A 19,224-nucleotide genomic window follows, 5' to 3' on the forward strand; every position below is an offset into this window, starting at 1 on the left:
GAAAGAGTAAAACCACTACACCAGAAATGAACGAATAAACGACACTCTGCTACATCGATTATGCTCGGAACGACCAAACAGACGACCTGACGAATTATCTTCTGTCTTTGACACGATTTGACTTGACCTGACCTGACTGAATTGATTTGACTTTACTGGACTTGATTTTCTCTTGGCGCTAGACGGATTGATTTACACGGATTTTCCGCAACTGCGTTCTTCTACCCTTACACGATTACTTACCTGTCTCCGCGACTGATTTCTGCAAACATGTCGTCATATCTATTTACGGGGTCCGTTCATTTTGTTCGATTCTGATTTCTTTCCTGCTCTACTTGTTTTGCTAGAGGAAGCTACTTGGCTTCACATCATCTTGATCTCATGGGAGCGTCGGCTTCCTGGTTACGTTACCGGTCTGGGTTATGTCTCGATATTTCTTGCAGTCTCTTCCGTGAATGGACTTTTCTAAGCTGGATGCAACTTAGCTACCGTCTTCTTTTAGATTAGATGACTTTAGCCTTCTGACTTTACTACTACCTGCCTGTGTACCTAGGTGGAAGAGGTCCCGACCCCCGTATCACCTGAATTCCTGCACAAGACAAGCCCTAGAATCGCTGAGCTCCGGCTCACGTGTTCGCCACACGAGAAGTTTCACACGAGAAGTTCCTGGTCATACTACATGGGAGGCACGGTTTCGGCCTCGCACAAGATAAGGAGCGATCGGCGTCCAGTCACGGGTTGCCCATAACAATAGCAGCGAATATGGAAGGTGCTACTTAACAGATGAGGTGGGACTGTAATTAAATGAGGAAGGAGCATATATAGGTACGAAGTCGTAATTATCTACATGGCTGCAGTGTAATCTTAGAAATATTATGACTTTTCAACCGACCTTAGGGCTAGCTTGAAAGTTCATGATTGTGTATAGACATTGAACACTCTTTGTACTAAAGAAAACAAAACATAGAAAGGGTTGAGCAAGGAACATCTTTAAGTCTTGGAAGAAGCAACAAGCAGGAGCGTTGCCCTTGATGGTAAAATGATAGAATATGGAAAAGACATAGCTACTCATTAGGCATGATAGGATAAACGGATAGTAATTCAAAACTGCAGGTGCTCAAAGCAGAAAAGGGGAAATCAGAAGAAACACGCATAAACAACAGCAACATGCAAATGGGTATACTGGTTAGAATTAAATCAAGATCAAGATGCTGAAATCTCAGGAATCAGGGTCACCGACTCCAACGGCGTCCCGGCGGTTTGGGCTGTTCTGCCCGGAGTTCAGGATTGTTATTCATCAGCCTTCTTATTTCTGTGCCTGGCTGCCAGGATTTGTCCACAGATTTGGGTTGCTTTGGACCAAGATTGGCCCCTCGTTCGAGAAGTCGATGGCAGACTGGGACGAGTTTCTGGTGGAGAGCGTGATATAGAGGCGTGTATTCATTTGTTGTCCGGTAGGTTGACGTTTGCGCCCGCCTCCATAAAGGCATTGAACTTCGCCCACCACTCCTTCTCATATATTCTATGCTGCTTTATCAGCATACTTAACGGCGTTTCATGCGCTGTGTCGCATTGAACATCGATCGGCATTCGAGTTCTGAACAATCTAATTAGCTCGGCCCCTTCTTTAGGGGTCAATGCCACACAATGTAGGCAGGTGTAGCCGTCATTACTTCTAGCCGAGCAATCAGCCCCACGATCCAATAACAGGCGCACCAAGTCCGTATGGCCGAGTTTCGTTGCCAGCATAAGAGGTGTGATACCCGTATACGAAGGTGCGTTGACGTTAACGTCACTTTCCAACAAACGACGGACGATTTCATAGTTTCCTGTTGCGATAGCGCAGTTGAGAGGAGTATTTCCCTCTGGGTCTAGACCTTCTTTGTCTAGATTTGGTCGATGTTCTAGAAATCCATCCAGGATCTCGTAGGTTTGATGACGGATGGCGTGTATCAACAGCCTATCCGTCTTTCTCTTTTTGGGGGCTTCGACGACCTCTTAAAGGTCATATTCCACACTCAATAGAAGCGGTAATTGCGTGGTGTCGTTCTTGTCGATCATATTCATTACTGATATGCCAAGAGCGGTAGGGCTGGACGGTCGCCGGGACAGTGTTGTTGAAGATGTAGATACACTTGTTCGCCTAGGGCTAGTGGGGCCCGATGAGACGGAACCTGGCAGCGACGAGGGCGGCGGTGGCGGCAACTCTGCAACATGTAGAGAGGGCAAAATATCCCGAAGCTTTTTCTTAACTTCCCCTGCGGTCAATCTGTCTTCTATATTGATCTCCAGGGTGTGGAGGAGTAAATCGCGGAAATGTGTCAGAGCGTCTTGGAGCACGGAACTGTCTTCTCTGTCAGGTAGTCCTCTCAACCACGCCTCAATATGAGGATTGCGAACGGGAGGGTCTCCGCGATGAAAGAAGTCATGTTTGTAATACTCAGGCTCTCCTGCTATTCCCCTCGCGCGTCGATCGTCCAGCTCTTTCAGCTTGGTCTCGCCATCAAGCCCAAAAGCAAGAACGCGCACCAAGATACAGCCAAGTGACCAAACATCGCTTTTCCGCCCAAAGGCGCTGCCATTCGCAGTCTCTGGCGGTTGGTAAGCCCCAGCTCCATTCAATGGGAACGGATAGCGAAAAGTTTCTCCTGTTGCATGCAACGGGCGCGCCTCTTCCACAGCAGCAATGATGGATATTCCAAAATCTGAGATTTTCCATTTCCCAATATTGGGTGATTCCGCATCCTCAAAAGATACAAGAATGTTTGCCGGTTTCAAATCCATGTGACAGAATAACAGTCACGGGTCCATTTCCTCATGTAAATATGACAGAGCGCCGGCCAGGAGACGTGCTTCGTCGATCAAGTCATGAAGGATAATACCTTCAGACGAACCTCTCAGAAAATGCTCGAGATCCGTTTCAGCGCATTCAAAGAAGAGGTTAAACTCCCTTCCAATGGTTATTGTCGTGGAAAATGGCATAATCCGCTGGTTTTCAGCTTTCTTCAGCTGCTCTCTCAATATCTCAAGATTCTCCTTCTCCTTCTGGAAAAAAACTTCATCTTTGCTTGGGAAAGATTTGCAGGCAATCTCAGCATGTCCCTAAGGTTTCCAACAGTCAGCCATTTCCTGAATATCAGTCATAATTGGGAAATGATCTCTGACAAATGGAACCTGACTTCCATCACGATAACGAAAATGTCGTGTCGCAACACATGCTTTAGTGACTGTCCCAAATGCTCCCTGTCCGATTTTCTTGCGTTTGAGGAAAGGAAGTCTCGAATCATCGGAGTCAAGAACTCGGTCAACTCCTTCTATGTCGACAGGACAGAATATATGTCGATGTAAAAAGAATGTCATCGCCCAATCTCCGAGAAATGTGTCCTGTTCCAACTTTGATATGTCATTCTCAGGAATGTCCTTGTCGGTTCGATTACCGTGCTCGAGGAAGATAGTTCGAAATCGGCTCCATCCGTCCCAGGAAATATCAATAAGGATTGAGAGTGTCTGCAGGTAATTCTCCTTTATCTGCGGAATGTCTTCCCGGCGAAATGAGTTGTAGATGTTCCTGAACCCGTTCAGACGCTTGTCTGTCCAGATCCCCTCCAGCCTTTCGCGTCTTAAAAATGCCTTTGAGCCATTTCTATTATCGTACTGACTGCTCATAAAATCTCGGTTCATGGCAACTCGAAGTTCTCGTTGTATCGCTGATATCTCGCTGTCCCTGTCGTGCCAAAACATCATCTTTGTAGAAGGTGGAAACTTCGAGCTAACGCGACGGGCCGACGAGCGTGCGGAAGCGGAATGGTAAATCTAGGCCTCGATAAAAGCACGTGCACGAGTGGTAAAGTGTAATAGCTGGAGGAAGTAACAAGTAATTGGATGGAGAGAAAGGATACAATGCGATGAAAAGTGGAGGAGGTTGAAAGAACTGAGGGCTGAAGTTGCTGTGGAGAGACTCAGGGACAGCGCAGCTTAGGATGAGGTCACGAGGCCACGCGCCTTCCTGCTCAGACTCGGACAGCCTTGCTCTTTCTGTTAATTTATAGGCCGGGCAGCAGCGGCTTGAGTGCCTCTCCCCTGCGTCATTACATTGAGTGCTGATCTAGAACGGTGGTATGTGCAAACAAATCCAAGCTTATTCGCACAATTAATGCTGCTAAATTCTTAGGTGAACCAACATTTGCCCTCTTGGTACCATTCAGGAGGCCACCATTCAGGAGGCTCGTCTTGCTCCATGGTTTACTGTAATTCCTGCATAAGCAGCTATGGAGACAGCCGGGGCTCCGCGGAGAACGATTCTAAGACGGAACATGTCTTCCAGAGTAGATGAAGCTAGCGCTGAAGGATCTTGCTCTACCAGACAGCACCATTAAGTCACGGGCCATTATCGCCTGGTCCTGTGTCCCTGGCACCGTACCCTCTCTCAAGTGAAAATCCGTCCTCTTCGGCATGCCTATCGGACGGGATGCAGGGCAGGAAAGCAAGGTGATCTCGGACATGGTCTGACATTTTTATATTGACTGCATGCTGGTTAGTCATATCAAGTTTCGAAGCGCGCCTAAGTTGTAACTTACAAATGTGGTTCATATCTTCGAGGGACACCTTGTCCAGTGCTCGGAACCTTCACAACTTAGCGTCAGCAAAATGGCCTCTCTCCTCCAACATCGAGTATGGTACTTACGAAGAGAAACACTAGCACGAATGCCAGCAAATCGAGGCCACTGCGAAATATCAATTAGGTAAGTCGCGGAGCCTTCTCCGGGGAATGGGTAGCTCACGTAAAAATATATAGAAGGTAGGCGTTTCCCCTTTCACCGAATACCGATGCGTTCGTTATGGCAGGAACAAAATTGACCGAAAGTCCTAGGCCAAGAGAATTGACCATCACCCTAAAACTCATTCCAACCTCTACATGGCAAAAAGTTAGCTTCTAATTGTCATTTCGGATATCGACTGCAAGGTGCGTCTTACCGCGGAAGGCCAAAGGAAACACTTCCGCGCTGAAAGTGAAAGGGACTGGGCCGGCTCCAATTCCGTAGAAGGCCAAGTAAACGACGATTGTGAATACTGCAATTAGGCCAAGTCGAGTGTCTCTTGACTTCTTGTCAATGAGATAGAAGGAGCTAATAGCGATCAGAGTGAAAAACATGCCCGCGAGAGACACAAGCAGCAATATCCTCCGACCTTTTTGATAGTATCCGTCAATGTATCGGTACGCTGGAATGGTAAACAGGAAGCTTGCTAGCCCGAACCCTGTCAGGAATCATTATTAGGGGTACTCATTAAGCCAGCTTTGGGTATTACTGTACCGAAATTCAACCATGCTACTCTGGTCGAGTCGTCCGGACCAGTTGCCTCCCTGTAAAGCATAGATGAACAGAAGCTCAAGATATTGACCTATGACCAAAAGATAGTTAGCATACCTAAAGCTGAAAATACAGAAAGATTTACCCCGCAAAGCTGTTGAGATGCCATCACCAAAAATGCGGCGATGCAGGCCCTTCGGTTGCGCTTGATAGACCAAAGCTTCCACACACGCTTGAGAAAATTCAAACGAGGAAATTCTAAGTCCTGATATACTTCCCTTCTCAGCCAAGCGTCGGGTTCAAGCCTGAGAAGCTGTTGTTGAGATTCTTTCAGCTGTGCCTGCATCGCGGGCTGTTGCTGCGAATTTATCAGCCGTTGTTGGGACGCTTGCAGCCGCTGCTGCGATTCAGACTGCAATTGGCTGTGAATGTAATATAGATCCCTGCATGCCTGGATGTCACTTCCCCGTAAATGACGAAGGCTCAGAAATGCGTCTCCGTATCGGTTCTTTCGGATGAGAAACCGCGGAGATCCGGACAGAGGAAGGCAACGAACATTATGATGATCGTAGGAATTGCTGCCGTGCCCAGAATGACTCGCCATTCATCAATACCGACAATGAACACGCAAGCAAAGCCAACAAATATCCCACTTCAGATTTGTCTCTGTTAGTCGCCTCCAGAAAGCCTGGTTCACGCCGAATAGGGGTAAATAGAAACTCACAAAGTGTCCCAGAGCTGCCACATCATGAGGAGTCGTCCACGTAAATGGTCAATGGCAGCTTCGGCAGCAAATACAGGAGCAACAGACGCCTTTGCACCAATCTGGCAAGTTATAAGAAACGATCTTGTCCATTGGATTCACGGAACTTACCCCAACACCGAGCAGCATCCGGCAGACCAGAAGCTGCTTCCAATTCCCACATCGAGCCGTTCCTAGCTAGGTCAGCCACGATACCTATCTGAGGCCATGAGGATAAAGCACCTAAAAAGAAAGCCGTACACAATATGCCTGAGACAAACAGCGCCGGTCGTCTGCCAAATCGTCCCTCCTGTAAGGGGTCACTCAGCCATGTACCACTAAGTACAGGGTCAGTTTTGCGATATCCGACAAAAGCATGCGAGGCGCAGCCCAGACATACACAAGACTCCCCGAAAGCCATGGCGCAGCATCGATCAGCCCGGCCAGAATTTGATCACTTTCCCAGTCCGGACCAGAATTGCATTCTCGCGTCCAGCCATGTGAGCTTGCATTAATTGACGACTGCTGCCAGCCCCTATAGTAACTTTGAGTATGAGGTGATTGCATGTTTTATGTTCGCCAACACGGGTTCCACTTACTGAGTCATGGCTGCACATGCTGTTACCAAGATGGTGACTTTGAGATCTTTCGTCAGATGAAACAGGCTCGCCGTACGCTCGGAGTCGAGTGCATCATTTTCCACTTTCGTCAAGCCGGCCCGAACGCCAGCTAAGTTGGTAGGATCTCGTGCAAGCCTTGCTCCCCTGAGAAATACCTCCAGATCGACCACATCTTCAAGTTTACGTCCTTTCACGCCTTCGCGGTTCTGTCGCTGGTAAAATAGCGTAGCATCGCCCACGACTTCGTCGGGCAGTCGTGATTTCAACGGGTGTTCCTCCCTGGTTCTTAATTGGGTGTAAGAATCCGTCTTATTCACTCAAAGCCTCATAGGCCAACAGAGACCCAAATGGAAGAGCCACTCACTCTGTGATCATGCGGCTTTTGGCCGCACCCATTGCGTCTGCGGAAGATTCTTTGGAAGGCTAAGCAGTTGTCTTCAGCAAGGGGTACTCGAGCGTCGAATCAACCCGAGGGAGGGCGCGCATCCTTTCGGAAGTGCCTGAGTTGTTTATAAGGCTCAAGTCAGCCTCGAGCCGACACATGGACAATCCAGCCAACATATTTAAAGAAACAAATTTCACTACCAACTCATTAAAATCTTACGCTGCGCCGCATAAAGGGGACAATAAACACGGAAAGCCCAGACAAGGCTGACCGAGAGCCTCGTCCCACAAGCCTCTAGCGGGGAAAGCGCAAGCATCCCAAACTAGTCACTATTAGGTGTTTCAGTCGCTCGTATTCTGATTGACGGCGTCATCGGATCACGGCACATATAGGGAAGGTCGCTCGTGGAGTGTACGTTTGCCACTGCTTGAACGTTGAATGATAGGGAACTCAGCCAACCGGGAAACCAAGACAGTGAATCCGCTTTTCAGTCCCAGAAACATCATTTCTTGATTGCTGCTTGTGAGCGAGATTCTGTTGCAAGGCCAACAAGGATGATAGCCAAGCGCCAGGAAGAGAAGGAGCGGATACTCCTGCGGAAGGAATAAATAAAGTATAGTTACTCCGCGGGAACTAAGGTAGGTCGGCAACGATATGCAAGAGCCCTAGCCTTCGCCTATTGGTTGTTTCTGAAGTGAGTAAGATGAGGACGTATTCCCATGGCGCTCCGAAGCAAGATGGGGAAGCGCTGGTTCATTGCCCAAGCGCGGACTTGCCTGGAAAGGCGAAATCTGACAACTGCGGACGAAAAGGCCCTCCTTCGCCTCCAACTTAACAAGTATGGAGATGAAAGACAGCAGAAAAAAGCAAGCAAAGGCTCCCTACATCAACTAACATGTGAGCCCACGTTTGCACATCGTCAAACTTCCAGCGCCGTCTGCGATGGCCGTATTTTTTTCTCATCGACATACTTAGGCCAGAGGCCTCGACTCCCATAACGCACAGGCATTCCTTATATGGCACAGCTTGGTTACAGCTTGGAGTTCTCCGCAAGACAAGAAGTACCCCGGGGTGCATCGAGTAATCCGCCATGCATCCCCCTCATCGACTAGCTGGGATTCCTCCACCAATCGTTCGTCCTGTTGAATGCGGCCCATGCAGACAAACATGGCTGGAGAACTCACGTCAATCTTGACTGGATGCGCTCTTTCCACGAGCTTGGGAGACGGTCCACAGCATCCGATGCTTCTCCACGTCTGTTCCGACTCCCAACAGCATGCAGCTCCCAGACTCCGGCAGCGCATCTTAGACCACATCACCGCCACCAAGAGGCTCTTCTCTGAGTCCATAATTTTACTATCCGGTGGTTAGTATAATCGCTCAGTATAATATTTGCATAGCCCTCCTCCATGGCGTACATAGTGATCGCTTGTCTTTCTCCACTTACTGCGTCGCCGCTCCAGCCACCCTGCAATAATGAGTGCCCCATTCCGTAATATTATCAGCTCCAGCTTGACTCAATGATATCGCCATGAGAGATCTCGAAGTCCGCCTCAATTTCATATTCCAAAAGTCAATTGAAGTTCGTGTATGGGTGTCCTGTGAGATGCAAAGTTCGTTGCCCCATCGGTAATGCTGACGCGCTTCGGCAGATTCAGGACGAAAGATACATCTTTGACGCCCCGCGGGAGGTCAAACTGGTACGTTCTCAGTGGGCTGATTCATGAAGAGACTTGCTAACTAAATATGTGCAGCACGAGATTGCGTAAGTCTAGCCCGTACAAACCAGAACAGAGTAGCTAAACGCGCTATTGGACGTCCATAGTGATCTTCGCCGGTCAAACCGGGTCAACTGATAGTAGCCAATGGCCTTTTGGTTGCACTTCTTAGTTACATTTGATCTTTTGTGGTGGCTAAGTTGCAACTTGCAAGAGGCGATGTCTCAAAGCCCGGCGTATTGGGCGCGAGTCTGCCTGAAAATGAATGCAACTAAGAATGATTTGAGAAGAGGTAGTTTATAAGAATATCAGAAACAAGAATTCCATAGCAATCCAGAGGTGCCCCTTTTGTTGTAGAAACTGCGGCGATGTCTTCTTCCCTCAGTCTAAGAGCACTCACGTGGAAAAGCGCGACGGCTGACCTCAACCAAACCCAAGACAATCCCTCGCGAAGTCACTACAAGGCTATACGCCCACTCCTTCAAGCCCGGGCGTTTGTCTCGGAACCGAAGAAATCTCACATACGGCTATATGACAAAGTTCCGCAGTCAGAACCTCAGACATTCTCGGATAGCGATGACTTCGAATCCCATCTCTCGGTAACGCCCACGCCGCACACGCGCATAGTGTAGGTGTTGCTGTCATCCTGCGTCTCAGACCCTGGAAACTCAATATTGCACAGTTCGATATGCTGCCAAAGCTCTCTGGACCCACTTGGCATCACGGAGACGGCGATGCAAAAACTGACGGACTTATACGAAATTGACGATTCGTTCATCGATCACGCTGTTCTTTTTGGAGACAAGCCGCGCACCTCCGATGCAGGCCATGGAGGAATTACTGTGAAAGAAAGAGTGGATGGATCATTTGGTTAGTCTGTCAGGCACTTACTTTGGTTTCTATCCACTGACGATCCCAAGATATGCACTATAGGTTCACCTACACAGGCAGCTATAGGGTTGGAGTCGAAGGGCCAACCAAATTTACTGATCGGCAACTCTGTGTTTTCCAGAGATACAGTCCATCAGGCACTGGGAATCTGTGGATCTTTCTCCATGCCCGCCCGCGCACAGAACTCCAGTCCAAACTCGAAAAGACACTCGCGACGGCCCCCAAGGACGGGCTCTTGGACTGGGCTGCCCTGCATCAGCTTGTTTTCAACACCTACATTGGCAATTGGAGATGGTGCTTGCGGAATTTTGGTGAACAAATTGAAGCAGCAGTAAGACTCAATCAGCCATCGCACATGGCGATCTATATGTGTTAACGGATATCAGACCGACATCGCCCTAACAATGGACTTGTCGAACCTCAAGGTCGTGAGTGATACAGAAAGTCTCGGTCTGCTGCTGCACCCACAGTATCTTGTGAACAGAATCATGCCATTCTCGTCTCAAATTGGAGTCACTTTAGCCACCGTTCGCAAGATGGCCGAGGTCAACGAACTATTCCTTTCCCAAGGCTTGACGACAGACGTGCAGTATCGGAGGCTTGCTGATGTAACAGCTCATTATACCTCGAGCTTGGAGAGCTATATAAAGAGTGTTGAGGCTCTGGAGAAGAAGGTGCAAGGATCCTCAAATCTTGTACGTTGCTGACCATCTCCCTCTTTGAAAGACCGGTTCAAGCTAACGTATGCTGATGGCGAAAGCTGGCCACGACTCTGACGCTGAGTAACCAAGCTCGAATGCTCCAACTTGCCGATGCATCTGTCGAGGATAATGCCAATGTCTTCGTTGTTACAGTGGTGTCACTGTTTTACTTACCTGCGAGCTTCGTTTCTGTAAGTTCCCCAGGCCAGTGATGATGCCAGAATTCTAACCACCAGGTAAGATATTTCTTGGAATGAACTTCTTCGATTTCAACAGTCCCGAGGATGGAGAGTTTGCGACATCCATGAAAATCTGGATATTTTTCCTCGCAGCGCTGCCACTAACTTGTCTCACTGTGGGCTTCTGGTACTTTCTCACCAAGCACCGTGGGCGGGCAAGGAAGCGAGCCAAGCCGAGATCTTGAATGCGGTTTTTTCGAGTTTCCCCTTTATGTTTCGGTCTTTGGTTGTATTCTACTGAGTCTGGTGATTGCATTGTGCTTTGTATATGTCGACCGTACGACCTGCCTATTTAGGATATCGGAAAGACGACATCCGATCACCGAGGTTTATGCAGAATTTTCCTGCTATTTCCACGGTTCAAAAGTTATATCTCTTCTAGTTGCTGTTTCCGGCTAGATTGCTGATTATTATCTGTGTATTTAAACCACCGTTTGCAGCTAGATTGAGAAATCAGACCTTCATTCTTTCATATGATTAGTGGTTGATGTCGAGTAATTTACACCTAGGCTGACGCTCATAGTATAGAAGGTCGTCTTTTTAAAGTTCTCCACTGTCTGGGGCTGCTATGGAGCATTTGTAGCCTGAGGCAGCATTACATAGATTTTGATAGATCATGTGACAGCATCATTCATGCCCGACCAGGAATTACCTAGAACCCACCTTTACCCTAAAGGTCACTGACTTTGTACTGGTAAGATGTCCCTAGAATACTCAAGCTTCTGCAAACTGCTTTCAGCTAAAGAATTATTGCTTTGACGGACTCTTGTCACAAGCGCTACTGCGGCCTCATCCCTACACATGAGTGCCCCAAGGTTCAGGATATATTGTCAGAGTCGCATTCAATTTTTGTATGGAACATTGACTTCTCTTGACACTCACGATCGGAGCTATCAATAAAAGATGACAGAGACTACTTCTTCTCATCAGGTGACTGCTGTCTCTGTAGCGGGGCAGCACAGTGGTAAACCACGACCCAAACGCCTACCAAGACGAAACACCAATCCACTTCAAGAAGGGATAGGAGAGTTCATAACCACTCTCCCACAATCTCTCCTCACACAAAATGCTATAACACCCGAGACTTTGGTCTCATCCCTCCCAAAACGATACACTATCTACGAGCCAATGCTCCTACTACCACAGAACGCCGTCACCCACCCACCACCCTGGGGCTCCCTCTATGAAAGCCTAAACCATGACCAGCGCCAAGCTCTATACGCCTCTATTGCCAGCGCCTTCTCGCGCTTCGGCGTAACGCACATCGCCATGAACGCACCAATTGTCCTCACAGATCGCCAGGGGCACGAGAATAGGATGCGAAGTCCTGTCGGGCTTGTTCCGTTATACGGCGACTTCGGGCCCGCCATTGCAGGAAACGGCGAAGATACGCAGCCCACTGAAGACGACTACGAGAGGGCATTCTGGGTGCGTACTGTCCAGAACCACGGGATTGTGCAGATCTGGGCGCCGCTGTATACCATGTTTTCGCGGGGGAATATCACCGAGAAGGCGCGGATCTTGGGCCATGCGTCGGTGTTTGAGGGGTTGGATGAGGGGTCCCTTGGTGGTGGGGACGGTGTTGGGGATGTTGCTGTGATTGATATGTATGCCGGGATTGGGTACTTTGTGTTTTCGTACCTGAAGCGCGGGGTGAAGAGGATTTGGGGGTGGGAAATCAATGGGTGGTCCGTGGAGGGGCTACGGAGGGGGAGTGTTGAGAATGGTTGGGGGTGCAAGGTAGTCAAAGTGCACAGTGATGGGAAGCTGAGCACACCGGTATCTGACCTTGTCGAGGCTCTTCGTGATACAGATCGAATTGTTATATTCCATGGGGACAACGGCTTTGCGGCAGACGTTATGGGTCAAGTCAGGGCTGCCATGGAGGGTCGGCAAGCTTGGACCAGCATCAGGCACGCTAACTTAGGCTTGTTGCCTTCTTCTGAAGGTTCGTGGGACAATGCATGCAAGATCGTGGACAAGGGCAAGGGTGGATGGGTCCACGTGCACGAGAACGTCGATGTTCAACAGATCGAGGGGAAAAGAGGCGAGATTGCCGCCGTCCTGGGGAGCATCTGGACAGGGTCTGCCTCTCTGCCTGTTGATTTGAAGGGCCGTGCCGAGTGCCAGCATGTTGAACAAGTCAAGACTTTTGCCCCAGGTGTGATGCATTGCGTATTCGACGTCAGATTGTCGTCCCATCAAGGAAGCACCGACACCAATGCACCATCATCGTTATGAGTTTATACGCGCCTTGCATAGCAATTGCAAAGTTGCGATAATCGTTGGACGGAGTGGTCATTGAAATGGTATCTATAACGATATATCCTCAAAGTGTAAGTGACGGCCGCCATAATCGAGACATTGTGCACAAATACATAAACTACCTAAACTACATGTCATCACGCCATTCCCTTGCGGAATTTCGCGGGTATATTGGCCGCGACAATCGCCATCCGCTCCAGCTGGTCCAGCTTATCCTGAGCATCATCTTCCTCATCGTGTCTCCTGAAATGCTCGATATCCTCAGGATGCGTGAGCTCCTCCTCCGTCGCATCCTCACCGTGGTACATCTCGAAATGATGAATCTCATACTCATACTCAATATCCCCGTGATGGCCAGGCCCAAATCCAAAATCCGGTAGTTGTACACCCTCGGAAATAAGATGCATCCAGTTGTCGCGGCTGATGAATCCCGTGTTTGCCGGGTCAAAGAGAGTAAACACCTCCCGCAAGGCTTCAAGTTTCCGATCTTCCTTCAAGCCAGCATTCGATTCGTCATCCATGCCGTATGTTTTCCTCACTTCCTCGGGCGTCCAGGCGCCGGATGAATCGTAGTCGTGGAGTGTGAAGAAAGAGCCGGCGTCAAAGGTATCGATATGGTGCTCCTCTGTGATTTAAGAATGCAAGTTAGTCCCTTGATGATTCCTGCAGGGTTCTCAGGGTCCCACCTTGCATGTGCCGAGTCGCCCAATCTGCATTGGGGTCTGAGGGGGTGGAATGCGACCCGTGGGCGCTCACGAAGCCACTCAGCGCTAGTAGAGCCGTGGTAAGTGTGACCAGCATTGTCAGTTGCAGTATTATAGCTTGACTAGCCAGAGTCAAGCTTGGTAGACGAATTGAATCAAAAAGAAGAGATAGGTAGCTTGAGCAATTATCCCAAGATTACCATGCAGGGAGAAGCCGCGGAGGACTACGTAGCTGTTCGGCTTGTTTGCAGTGTTTGCTCTGTCCCCGATCTTTTCCCGCAGAAAACGCAACCATCTTTCTGCGCATCATACCACCCCAATTCAATATATCTGTCTCAATTTCGCTGTTTCACTCTGTGAATTGAACTCCTAGGCACATTTACCTGACGCTTGTCTCATTGATCACTCGCCATTGAACCCGACGGGTTCGAGATGCCCTAATAATGCAGCGCATGTGGACCCGCGGCGTACCTGGGGCGCCGGTCTCCCAGTGCATTTCCTGCCTCAGCGCGACAGCAGAAGGGATAGTGTCTGGAACAGCGTCAACGGCAAGCAAGCAGAGCTTACGGATCAGAACCTCGGTTACAGCCCTCTATACTAGTATTTTTGCTGCAGCGGCTTTGGCAGATGCGCGGGCAAAGACCAGACGCCGCGGGGAGTGGGAGAAGATCGCAGCTGTTAAGCACCAGTTTAACGAGTTGACCGACGAGGAACAGCGCCTCCTAAGCACTCTGTCCTTACGAGGGCCCAGACGTTCTTTACGAAGACCGCCTCAGACAAGATCGTACCACACACTGCCGAGGCCAACGCACCGAAATGTCCAGTTGCCGACTACACGACCGCCCTGCAGATTGTCACATTCCTCAAGCAATGATAGCAATGTTCCTGTTGATTCTGGAGTGGACGATGCAGATCTTATGAAAGAGTTAGAAGCCGAAGCCTTGGCTCCCCTGGAGCAGGATGAGGACGAGTTTAATATGTCCATGGACGTGGAGGATGTACCTCACTGGCTGAGGACTGATCTGCTTCGTTCAAAGGCAATCAAAAGACTTGCATTAAAACAACTTGCGATTCGGTTTTTATTACGCCCGGCGCTTGCTCACGACTACTATGGTATTCAGAAAAACTACGCCTCAGACGGCGCTGTCCCGCAACTTGACGTAGCAAATCTTCTCTTTGAGCTCAGTGCTGTTCGGCGCAGGATACGACAAATAAAGGCCAACCCAAACGCAAATATCGATGATTTAGTGAGGGACATCCGGGTTCGTCGACTTGAGGATACAGTGTATGGCAACAAATCGCTTAACGAACTAGTTCACCAAGATACAATTCTGTATCTTCGCGATGAAATGCCTCTCGAGGAACTCCTCTTGAGGCTCTCGAGCTACCTCCTTCAAGTCCAAGACCCGGACCAACCGTTTGCTTTCACGAGAATGCTCGTAGCGTTCACCAAAACTCGACAGAATGACCTCGCTGACCTGGTAATCAAGTCATTTATTCCCTACAAGTTCCAGCTCAACCACGCTTTGATCATGACTACTCTCAATTATTATCGCAAGAGCAAAGACCTGAAGGGGTTCGATCTCTTCTTGCAGATGTTAGAAGGGAAGGGCTACCCCGTTGACATGGGCTTTCTGGGTTACTACAAGAACAAAGTCATCAATGGTATCTCAATTTCAGTACCTCCCATGGAGGGCACAAATATCATTATCTATGCGACACTAATCAAGGCTTGTCTCCGGTTCGACCAGCCCGCCAGAGCCGACGCATATCTCTTAGCTGCCAGAGGAGCCGGGCTTGCGGATGAATTTGCCATACTCATGGCCTACATGGAGTTTTACACCATTCGTCGCGATTCGGAAAAGGCTCTGCAAGTAATCCAGAGAGCTTTGGCTTATCTCGCCTCGTCGACCGAGCATCCACTGAGGCTAGTGGAGAGACTGATTGTGAAGATGGTCAAGTTAAGCGATTCGTGTCACATACCTGAACTCTCAGAGGTTCTCATCGGCGCTGCGGTCGATAGTGGGTTCAGCCCAGATATCCCCAGAAGACAAAAAGACATGACATTTGACGTCGATCCGGAGTTTGAGAGATGGGCGGCAGCCGCGCGGACCTCAACTTTTGAACCTCAGGTCGTGGAGGGAGACCCATATCATGCATTTGCCAGAAGCGCAAAGCAACATCTTGACGTGTTGACCACACCAGAGGAAGAGAGCTCTGATCGTCGATTGGCCAAGCGTCAAGGAACGTATTCCCGCCAGCTCTTGTCGTCCGCCCTCGACTGGAGACCCACTCCCAGTATAGCTGAGGCAGAAGGCCAGCCGCAGGCTGTTGAGACGGAAAGCAAACCTACCTCGTCTTCTCCGGAAGACACAATTACCGCTGAACGACAAGAAATCAGCGCTCTCAGAACCGAAGTCGCCCAGTTGAAGGAAATGATTCAACATCTATATCAACCAACAGCTGCTCCAACTACCTTACCAACTTCTATGAAACCCCAACATCGATTTCGAATGTCTTCAGGGGCCTGAAAACCTATTCGCTGGCTCGAAGCCTGCGTCGAACGAAGCTTTTTCACAATCAAGCAAGCAAGCGAGCGAGCATCATGAGCTCTTAGCCGCACATTCCTCTTCAAACACGAATCCGCGATACCTCGAGTAGCTTGCGTTACGAACCACACCACAGAAACCTTCTTTGACCTACTGCACTCTCCGATCGTCTGGAGACATATGCTTTGTACATCTAGCATGTTTTCGTTTGGTCTATAGATATATGATTCCTGATACATAGCTGTACAATATAACGACCCGAATAGACTTCTAGAAATCCATTATCTTACTGAATCATCGAATGCTACCGCGTTACCTTAGTTGTAATATGCTTTCCGGGGCGTTCACGTCACAAGTATAGATTATGTGGACAGATACTAGGGACATTTTGAGAAGGGATGGAGAATGTATATTGACATTGACTCGACGCCACAACATTTGCGTCGCGAGATTATCATAATATGTAAACGGCAAAACTTCATATATCTATTAACGCCGTTTCCCAGAATCAGCGCGCATCTTCTCCTTCCGCGAGAGTCGCTCCGCAGCCCGGAGCAATGATGAGCGAATGTCGCCCTTCGGAAACGACGAAATGTCGTAGTAGGTAGGAGCGATGTCCTAAGAATCCAGTTAGTTTAACGAAATCAAGAATTATGGAGAAATATGGAAGATAAGAGATTGAACGTACAATAAGCCATTCTGGTTTGACAGCCGTGACGGTTCGGATATAGTTCTTCGTGGTGAGGACGAATTCATTGTAGAGGACCCATTCGGCGTCATGGGCGAGGACCGTCGAGGGGTGAAGGAGGACATTCTGGTGGTCCTTGATGGTCACATACTGGTTTTTGCCTTGTGTTTCTTTCTTGGCGACCTGCATGAAGAATCCGGCGCAGAGGGCACGGCGAATGTTCTCGTAGTACTTCTTGTCTTCGAAGGGGGTCGAGATCATCTCCAACTCTTCACGCTCCATGATCCGGAGAAGCTGCATTCGGACGTTATCGGCGGACTGCAGGGACCGCAGGGAGAGGAAATGGTCGTGACACCACTGCTTAGGGTTCGCCTGTGCATCGGGGCTCTTGAAAGCGTGATAGGCGTTGAGGAGTGTGAGCTGGTCGCCGTCGGGGTGAGCGAAAAGATTCTTCATTTCATCTGCGCGCTTGCGTTGGGATGCTGGGCGGACGAAGATTTGTGGTACAGAGAGCAATGCTGTGATGGACAAAATCTCGTTGGAGCAATAGAACTCGGGTGAGCTGATAAGCATAACCGCAAGAGCTGGGTCTAGCGGAAATTCCGACGCAAGACGTCCTAATGGTGTGAGGTTCCCATCATCATCGAGACACGCAAGATAGTTCAGCTCCTCCAGAGCTCTCATAAGCGTCTCCGGAGCCGGAGGATCCATCAAATCGAAATGAACCAAATCATCAATACCCAACTTCTTCAACTCAAGCACTGTGGATGACAAATTGGAGCGAAGAATTTCGGGATAGGTTTGGTCGATCAACTCTTTCTTGAAAGCACCTTCCGTGTAGAGACGGAAGCACTTTCCGGGTCGCGTACGACCAGCACGACCAGCGCGCTGCTGGGCCGAGGCTTTGGAGATTGGAGAGACTAGGAGAGACTCGACGCGAATGCGGGGGTTATAGATCTTCTGTTTTGAGAAACCAGGGTCGACAACGTAGACGATACCGTCAATGGTAAGGGAGGTTTCGGCAATGTTGGTGGACACAATGACCTTCCTTCCAGGACGGCCACCAGGGTGGCGTGCAGGTGGCGCGGGCTCGAAAATCTTTTGTTGCATATGCGGAGGAAGACTGCCATAGAGTGTGTAGCACTTCAACGGGCCCGCATCAGCTTCTCTAACCATCTCATCAGCCTCGAGGGAGATCTTGCGCGCTGCATCCTCAATTTCCTCCTCTCCGGTCAAGAACAGCAGGATATCACCCTCATCCTCGGTAGCATGGATTTGCAGAACCGTGCGGATGGCGGCTTCGACGTAGTCTTGTTCGGGCTCGGGAGTGTAAAAGATTTCGACGGGGTGGGTACGACCGGGAACGGCAAGCAACGGGGCGTCGTTGAAGTACCGCTGGAACTTCTGTGCATCGAGTGTGGCAGACATGATGATGATCTTAAGATCAGGCCTGCGGACGACAACTTCCTTGAGAAGACCCATGAGGACATCCGTCGACATTGTTCTTTCGTGCGCTTCATCGAGAATGATGGTGCTGTAACGGCTAAGATCATGGTCGTTCATGGCCTCTCGCAGAAGCATACCATCCGTCATGTACTTGAGAAGAGTTTTGGGTCCAGTCATGTCCTCGAAACGGATACTATAACCAACTTCCTCTCCAAGGTTGACATCCAACTCGGCAGCTACACGCTGGGCGACTGACATGGCAGCCACACGACGGGGTTGAGTACAGGCAACCATCTTGCGCTGCGTCTGTGGCAGGTCATCCATGAGGACGAATTGGGGAATCTGAGTGGTCTTTCCGGAACCGGTCTCACCGACGAAGACCAGAATCTGGGACTGCTGATACAGTTGCAGGAATTCATCTCGCTGGGCATGGACTGGAAGATCGCGGCGAGTCTTCAGGATCGAAAAGTATTTGCTGGAGTACGGTCGCTCGTTGAACGGGTTGAACTCATTGTCTTCAACCTTTTGTGCCAGCGCAGCGGTCGTCTTATGGCGCTGCAGCTTGCCAAAGGCTGAGTTCTTGTTATCAGCCTGTGAGCTTGAGTTGCCGTTAGAGGACGTATCAGCGTACATATGAGCCAGATAGGGATTCTCCCGGGGGTCAGTCCCAGACTTATCCATCTTCTGGCGTTTAGCGCGGGAACCGTCTTCTGAGTCTGGACGTCGGTCGACCATGATAACTGGGGGGAGGAGTGTTGAGGCGCAAATGGAGGGATCAGGTTGAAGGCGGCCAAAAAATTCACAGCGCAGTTTGCCTTCCGAGACAAAGAATTGATTGGCTCAGATAGGAAAGTGGGCCGGCGGTCGGCCAAGATGCTGTCCTGGGTCTCACCGCCTTGTGGTTCTGCCAGCCCCGCTCCAGAGCAAACAAGGGACTAGACTAGATTATTTCCAGGTGCTTGGACTC

At 49.5% G+C, this 19,224-nt stretch overlaps 10 protein-coding genes across 10 annotated transcripts; 4 read left to right on the top strand and 6 right to left on the bottom strand.

The window, feature by feature from the left end:
- Window positions 1-1,873: 1,873 nt before the first annotated feature.
- Window positions 1,874-2,874, bottom strand: BDV17DRAFT_239543 (kinase-like domain-containing protein). Its single transcript, XM_073755926.1, has one exon. The coding sequence runs from the start codon at window positions 2,782-2,784 to the stop codon at window positions 1,999-2,001; it is 786 nt and encodes a 261-aa protein (XP_073618377.1). The 5' UTR covers window positions 2,785-2,874; the 3' UTR covers window positions 1,874-1,998.
- Window position 2,875: 1 nt separating this feature from the next.
- BDV17DRAFT_239542 (uncharacterized protein) lies at window positions 2,876-3,934 on the bottom strand. The gene has a single exon (XM_073755925.1). It carries the CDS (start codon window positions 3,742-3,744, stop codon window positions 3,103-3,105), a length of 642 nt encoding a protein of 213 aa, XP_073618378.1. The 5' UTR covers window positions 3,745-3,934; the 3' UTR covers window positions 2,876-3,102.
- A 379-nt stretch (window positions 3,935-4,313) lies between these two features.
- BDV17DRAFT_239555 (general substrate transporter) lies at window positions 4,314-5,449 on the bottom strand. The gene is made up of 6 exons (XM_073755927.1): window positions 5,313-5,449; window positions 4,975-5,256; window positions 4,782-4,911; window positions 4,685-4,724; window positions 4,578-4,624; window positions 4,314-4,523 (listed from the first exon to the last, which is right to left on the bottom strand). Exons 1-6 carry the CDS (start codon window positions 5,371-5,373, stop codon window positions 4,457-4,459), a joined length of 627 nt encoding a protein of 208 aa, XP_073618379.1. The 5' UTR covers window positions 5,374-5,449; the 3' UTR covers window positions 4,314-4,456.
- Window positions 5,450-5,792: 343 nt separating this feature from the next.
- BDV17DRAFT_288618 (uncharacterized protein) lies at window positions 5,793-7,067 on the bottom strand (the record flags this gene model as incomplete). Its single annotated transcript, XM_073761448.1, has 7 exons — window positions 5,793-5,961; window positions 6,034-6,134; window positions 6,184-6,245; window positions 6,295-6,389; window positions 6,452-6,586; window positions 6,651-6,950; window positions 7,036-7,067. 7 exons carry the CDS (start codon window positions 7,065-7,067, stop codon window positions 5,793-5,795), a joined length of 894 nt encoding a protein of 297 aa, XP_073618380.1.
- A 971-nt stretch (window positions 7,068-8,038) lies between these two features.
- On the top strand, window positions 8,039-8,685 carry BDV17DRAFT_255977 (uncharacterized protein). Its single transcript, XM_073756994.1, has 2 exons — window positions 8,039-8,412; window positions 8,475-8,685. Exons 1-2 carry the CDS (start codon window positions 8,203-8,205, stop codon window positions 8,550-8,552), a joined length of 288 nt encoding a protein of 95 aa, XP_073618381.1. The 5' UTR covers window positions 8,039-8,202; the 3' UTR covers window positions 8,553-8,685.
- A 429-nt stretch (window positions 8,686-9,114) lies between these two features.
- On the top strand, window positions 9,115-11,075 carry BDV17DRAFT_255979 (uncharacterized protein). Its single transcript, XM_073756995.1, has 6 exons — window positions 9,115-9,402; window positions 9,457-9,644; window positions 9,695-9,996; window positions 10,052-10,360; window positions 10,426-10,557; window positions 10,608-11,075. Exons 1-6 carry the CDS (start codon window positions 9,143-9,145, stop codon window positions 10,788-10,790), a joined length of 1,374 nt encoding a protein of 457 aa, XP_073618382.1. The 5' UTR covers window positions 9,115-9,142; the 3' UTR covers window positions 10,791-11,075.
- Window positions 11,076-11,508: 433 nt separating this feature from the next.
- BDV17DRAFT_288620 (tRNA(Phe) (4-demethylwyosine(37)-C(7)) aminocarboxypropyltransferase) lies at window positions 11,509-12,846 on the top strand (the record flags this gene model as incomplete). Its single annotated transcript, XM_073761449.1, has 1 exon — window positions 11,509-12,846. The coding sequence occupies one exon, from the start codon at window positions 11,509-11,511 to the stop codon at window positions 12,844-12,846; it is 1,338 nt and encodes a 445-aa protein (XP_073618383.1).
- Window positions 12,349-13,833, bottom strand: BDV17DRAFT_255983 (nucleobindin SSP120). The gene is made up of 2 exons (XM_073756996.1): window positions 13,557-13,833; window positions 12,349-13,495 (listed from the first exon to the last, which is right to left on the bottom strand). The coding sequence occupies exons 1-2, from the start codon at window positions 13,669-13,671 to the stop codon at window positions 13,008-13,010; spliced, it is 603 nt and encodes a 200-aa protein (XP_073618384.1). The 5' UTR covers window positions 13,672-13,833; the 3' UTR covers window positions 12,349-13,007.
- Window positions 13,834-13,903: 70 nt separating this feature from the next.
- On the top strand, window positions 13,904-16,420 carry BDV17DRAFT_255985 (uncharacterized protein). Its single transcript, XM_073756997.1, has one exon. The coding sequence runs from the start codon at window positions 14,018-14,020 to the stop codon at window positions 16,103-16,105; it is 2,088 nt and encodes a 695-aa protein (XP_073618385.1). The 5' UTR covers window positions 13,904-14,017; the 3' UTR covers window positions 16,106-16,420.
- Window positions 16,361-19,152, bottom strand: BDV17DRAFT_255986 (DEAH-box ATP-dependent RNA helicase PRP43). The gene is made up of 3 exons (XM_073756998.1): window positions 18,889-19,152; window positions 16,812-18,829; window positions 16,361-16,741 (listed from the first exon to the last, which is right to left on the bottom strand). The coding sequence occupies exons 2-3, from the start codon at window positions 18,579-18,581 to the stop codon at window positions 16,613-16,615; spliced, it is 1,899 nt and encodes a 632-aa protein (XP_073618386.1). The 5' UTR covers window positions 18,582-18,829; window positions 18,889-19,152; the 3' UTR covers window positions 16,361-16,612.
- Window positions 19,153-19,224: the final 72 nt, after the last annotated feature.

The sequence above is a fragment of the Aspergillus undulatus genome, assembly GCF_047715775.1.
Source record: "Aspergillus undulatus strain CBS 261.88 unplaced genomic scaffold BDV17scaffold_9, whole genome shotgun sequence".
Lineage (NCBI taxonomy): Eukaryota > Fungi > Ascomycota > Eurotiomycetes > Eurotiales > Aspergillaceae > Aspergillus > Aspergillus undulatus.

Bases quoted from the DNA above. Each gene is read 5' to 3' on its own strand.
- BDV17DRAFT_239555 (XM_073755927.1), bottom strand. From the start codon at position 5,373: ATGCTTTACAGGGAGGCAACTGGTCCGGACGACTCGACCAGAGTAGCA. The intron at 5,257-5,312 runs GTACAGTAATAC...GATTCCTGACAG, and splicing joins AGTAGCATGGTTGAATTTCG to GGTTCGGGCTAGCAAGCTTC. The intron at 4,725-4,781 runs GTGAGCTACCCA...GATATTTCGCAG, and splicing joins TACCTTCTATATATTTTTAC to TGGCCTCGATTTGCTGGCAT.
- BDV17DRAFT_255983 (XM_073756996.1), bottom strand. From the start codon at position 13,671: ATGCTGGTCACACTTACCACGGCTCTACTAGCGCTGAGTGGCTTCGTG. The intron at 13,496-13,556 runs GTGGGACCCTGA...CTTAAATCACAG, and splicing joins GGCGACTCGGCACATGCAAG to AGGAGCACCATATCGATACC.
- BDV17DRAFT_255979 (XM_073756995.1), top strand. From the start codon at position 9,143: ATGTCTTCTTCCCTCAGTCTAAGAGCACTCACGTGGAAAAGCGCGACG. The intron at 9,645-9,694 runs GTTAGTCTGTCA...GACGATCCCAAG, and splicing joins AAGAGTGGATGGATCATTTG to ATATGCACTATAGGTTCACC. The intron at 10,361-10,425 runs GTACGTTGCTGA...TGATGGCGAAAG, and splicing joins TGCAAGGATCCTCAAATCTT to CTGGCCACGACTCTGACGCT.
- BDV17DRAFT_255986 (XM_073756998.1), bottom strand. From the start codon at position 18,581: ATGGATGACCTGCCACAGACGCAGCGCAAGATGGTTGCCTGTACTCAA. The intron at 16,742-16,811 runs GTACGTTCAATC...CTGGATTCTTAG, and splicing joins TCAAACCAGAATGGCTTATT to GACATCGCTCCTACCTACTA.
- BDV17DRAFT_255985 (XM_073756997.1), top strand. From the start codon at position 14,018: ATGCAGCGCATGTGGACCCGCGGCGTACCTGGGGCGCCGGTCTCCCAG.
- BDV17DRAFT_239543 (XM_073755926.1), bottom strand. From the start codon at position 2,784: ATGGATTTGAAACCGGCAAACATTCTTGTATCTTTTGAGGATGCGGAA.
- BDV17DRAFT_255977 (XM_073756994.1), top strand. From the start codon at position 8,203: ATGCGGCCCATGCAGACAAACATGGCTGGAGAACTCACGTCAATCTTG. The intron at 8,413-8,474 runs CTATCCGGTGGT...TCCATGGCGTAC, and splicing joins TCTCTGAGTCCATAATTTTA to ATAGTGATCGCTTGTCTTTC.
- BDV17DRAFT_239542 (XM_073755925.1), bottom strand. From the start codon at position 3,744: ATGATGTTTTGGCACGACAGGGACAGCGAGATATCAGCGATACAACGA.